Source organism: Clupea harengus, chromosome 11 (genome assembly GCF_900700415.2).
Source record: "Clupea harengus chromosome 11, Ch_v2.0.2, whole genome shotgun sequence".
NCBI classification, from domain to species: Eukaryota; Metazoa; Chordata; class Actinopteri; order Clupeiformes; family Clupeidae; genus Clupea; species Clupea harengus.
Genome location: NC_045162.1, coordinates 4,543,415 through 4,547,012, shown reverse-complemented (window position 1 = coordinate 4,547,012; position 3,598 = coordinate 4,543,415). Strand labels below are relative to the sequence as shown.

Sequence of the window (3,598 nt, the reverse complement as noted above, 5' to 3'; positions counted from 1 at the left end):
AAGAGGCCAAAATCATCTGAGGTGCCAGGGAGGGCATCAGTCAACAGTTTAACTTAGTTTGAGGTCATGTAAGTCAACACAGAAACTGAGTCAGCTGCATGTTTCTGCACTCCTCGTTCCATTGAAATTGGTGGGTCTGAGCACCAATAGTAACTAATATCAAATGAATGCATGAATTAATGTGTTTGCGTTTCTTTCAGTTCACATAAAAAAGTTTTGGAGCTCAGTTTTTTGCGCCCCCTTCTATATCTCCAACCAATATTTTGACCTTAAAAAAAATTATTTAACATAAGGGGAAAATGAGCCAAAAATCGAAAGAGAAAGGGGTACGTACCTCCTTGGTGTTGTCAGAACATGCTAGCACATTGAGGGGTATGGTTTGAGTGTGTGTGTCCAAGCAACGTCAACAAAAGAAACTACGAAGAGGCAAAAGCCATCCGGGGCGCAATTTAAAAAGAAAAGAAAGGAAGAAGAAGAGAAACGTGCCAAGGAGAAAGGTAAATCCTTAAATCCATTTCTTAGCCAAGAATGAATCCCAGATAAGAAATCTTTCATGAATGCCAGAATTGCCCCGGGCACTTTAGTGGAGTTAAGAAGAAAAGATGTACCTTATCATTGAAAGCCTTCCTACTCCCTGTCATAGTTCTTTAAAGATTTTACAGAGATTTATTTCAAAATAATATGTCCATTTATTATAGCCTACTAGTCAACCAGTTTTCAATATTCACCATCATCACTGAACCACACAGACCTGTTGACCAATGTAAAATGTAATGTAACAATGTTTGCACATGTTGTAATGTTCCAACACAACTCGCTCGTTCAGGACACGTGCCGACTGACACGAGGGGAAACAAAGACAAGACAAATTAATTTTAGTTACAATACGGTTCACTTTCATTTCACGAGGAAAAGTTCACTTTCATTTCACGTGGAGAAGTACAGTTTAATTTCACTGATGGACACTCCCATCAATGCAGAGACCAATATAAAGGCAGAGACATGTACTGTATGTTGAACAATATACCGTCAAGATGGTGATCGAAGTCATTTTTGTTGCGATGTGCCTGCTTGTGTCTCAAGGTAAGAAAATTATGTCATCTGAAAATGAAGTAATCTGTTGAAATGTGACAGGGGCAAGACACACTAATTCTTTGTTCATTTAGTTCTTTTAGATCATGTAGCATATTTAGTTCATGTAGCACATTTAGTTGCATTGGACAAAATAACTTCAAAATCAACTTAAACTTTAATCATCCCTAGCAAAAGGACTGCAGTGCATTACATGCACTGATCTGACTGGACCTTGCAGTGGACCCTCACAGCAGTGTCCCGCAGGTGCTGACTCGTGTGCCAGCATCACCGCTGCAACTGTAGCAGGTGAGAAACTGTACCCTTCACTTTGACAAACACTGACAGTTGATTGAATACATTTTTTATAAAAAAGTTTTTACTGTAGATTAAGAGAGAAGCTTAACTTCTTTACACTGAAGTCTAGACTTCTTTCTTTTTGTGTGGTTTCTATCGGTCGGTTTGTGTTTTCCTCATGACTACGTCATTTTTGTTGTTGTTTGTTTGAAGGGGGTTCAACTGCTGAAGTAAATGTCAAAAGCTGCGCCCCATCTGCACAATGTATCAATGGTTCCCTGAACTTAGGAAGTGTAAGGATCATACAGAGCACCTTGTGCTGTAACACAAACAACTGCAACACCAGAAGTCCTCCAGGTAATTATTTTGTGCTGATGGAATCTAATGATGAATCTAATGTTCAGGAAGGAGGCTATGGGATCAATTTAGTGACTATTTAGTCATTGTCTTCTTAATCTAATGCCCAAATCAATTGTTCCTGCCCTTTTTGGGTAAAACAATAGAAATTCTACAAAGCTGAACATGAAAGCATGGTTTATCTTTCAGCTCCAGTAGTTGGCACGGCCAATGGGAGGCAGTGTTTCACCTGTGAGTCGGCGGACTGCTCATCAAGGAATCAATGTGCCGGTGATGAGGATCGCTGTCTCTCTGCAACAGGTGTGTTTATTTGTGGGACTGTGGTGTGTGCAGTACTATGTATTTTGAACAAAATGGCAAAATATATTTCTACACAGTAGAAGAGCATACCAGTCGAGGGTATGTAACACTGTAAGAGTGGAAAAGTATAACTTTAGTTATGTAATCTATTGCTTTATTGTTATGTATTGATATATTATTGTTTCTAACTCTCTCCCTCCCTCCTGTTTTTCCCTTCCACCACTAGTTAGTGCAGCTGGACAGAGTGCTACCGTAAAGGGCTGTGCTACCCAAAGTATGTGCTCTGGAGGGGCTTCACAGTCGTTGGGCTCGGTGTCTGCGGAAGTGACCTGCTGTAAGGGGAATCTGTGCAACAGTGCCTGGAGTACTACACACAGTGTCCTGTTCCTGCTGTGGCCTCTGGGCTCTGTTCTGCTCTTCCACTGAGCTGGCTTCATCTCAGGGTGACCCCTCTGCTTGGAGATGGGCTGCTATTTTCAACACAAACTTGTTAATGGCTGTTAAAGCAAATAAACAAAGATTTGTTTTCATTCATTTGTTACCGTGTGTTTGTTTTCATTCATGTGCTTCTAATATTTCAGAAACTATTTAAATAACTACTGGACACATTTATATCACGTCAGCTTTCTTAAATGTTTAAATCCATTTAGGAAGAAAACAAGTGGTCATTAAGCAATTTCTTCGTTCAAGATGAACATTTCAGGACGCTCATCACTTCTTGCTAGGGCCTAGGTTCAAAAATCCCAAAGTGTCCCTTTAATTGAAACAATGAACAATTTACATGTGGTGTGATTGTTCATTTTATGTGAACTTGGAACTCACCTGAATCATTTATGGGTTTCCATTGATAGTTTTGCCTTATAATTACCAGAGAGAGAGAGAGAGGGAGAGAGAGAGAGGGAGAGAGAGAGAGTGCGTGTGTGTGTGTGTGTGTGTGTGAGAGACAGTGTGTGTTTGTGTGTGTGTGTGTGTGAGAGAGACAGTGTGTGTTGTGTGTGTGTGTGTGTGTGAGAGAGACAGTGTGTGTTTGTGTGTGTGTGTGTGTGTGAGAGAGACAGTGTGTGTTTGTGTGTGTGTAAAAAAAAAAAAACATTGCAGAGGGTAGTAGGACCGCAGTTGCAATCATCCTTTGAAGTGTTTGTGCCATTGATTATTCCTATAATAAAACGAATTTAATCATCTTCTGGGGTTTGACTTGAAAACTAATGTAAGCATCTTTTGGGTTTTGACTTGATGCGGTTTTCTGTTCCACCATTTCACTCTGTCTGGTATGTTTCCCTCCTAGTGATGTTGGCATGTATTTGATTTGTTTTGTTCGCCGAACATGACTTTTGGGATATATGTATTCAGGGTTATTTGGTAGTTGGCTTCCACCATCCAAGGGTTATTGTTAGGACTGTTTCCCAGAGACACAGGGTGTTGCATTAATAACTAACCATTTCCCTCTTCTACCTTAATCACACAGATTACACATTCACTGGCCTTAACATAGCCACACACACCAACACTCAAACTTGCGCAGACCATTGATAGCACCCGGAGCTTCTCGTCAAACCTGCATTCTATGCTAAGC

At 40.4% G+C, this 3,598-nt stretch overlaps 1 protein-coding gene across 1 annotated transcript; it reads left to right on the top strand.

Moving 5' to 3' along the window:
• Window positions 1-616: 616 nt before the first annotated feature.
• LOC116222494 (phospholipase A2 inhibitor and Ly6/PLAUR domain-containing protein-like) lies at window positions 617-2,555 on the top strand. Its single transcript, XM_031576857.2, has 5 exons — window positions 617-1,083; window positions 1,264-1,380; window positions 1,582-1,725; window positions 1,915-2,025; window positions 2,252-2,555. The coding sequence occupies exons 1-5, from the start codon at window positions 1,035-1,037 to the stop codon at window positions 2,449-2,451; spliced, it is 621 nt and encodes a 206-aa protein (XP_031432717.1). The 5' UTR covers window positions 617-1,034; the 3' UTR covers window positions 2,452-2,555.
• The last annotated feature ends 1,043 nt before the right edge of the window (window positions 2,556-3,598 follow it).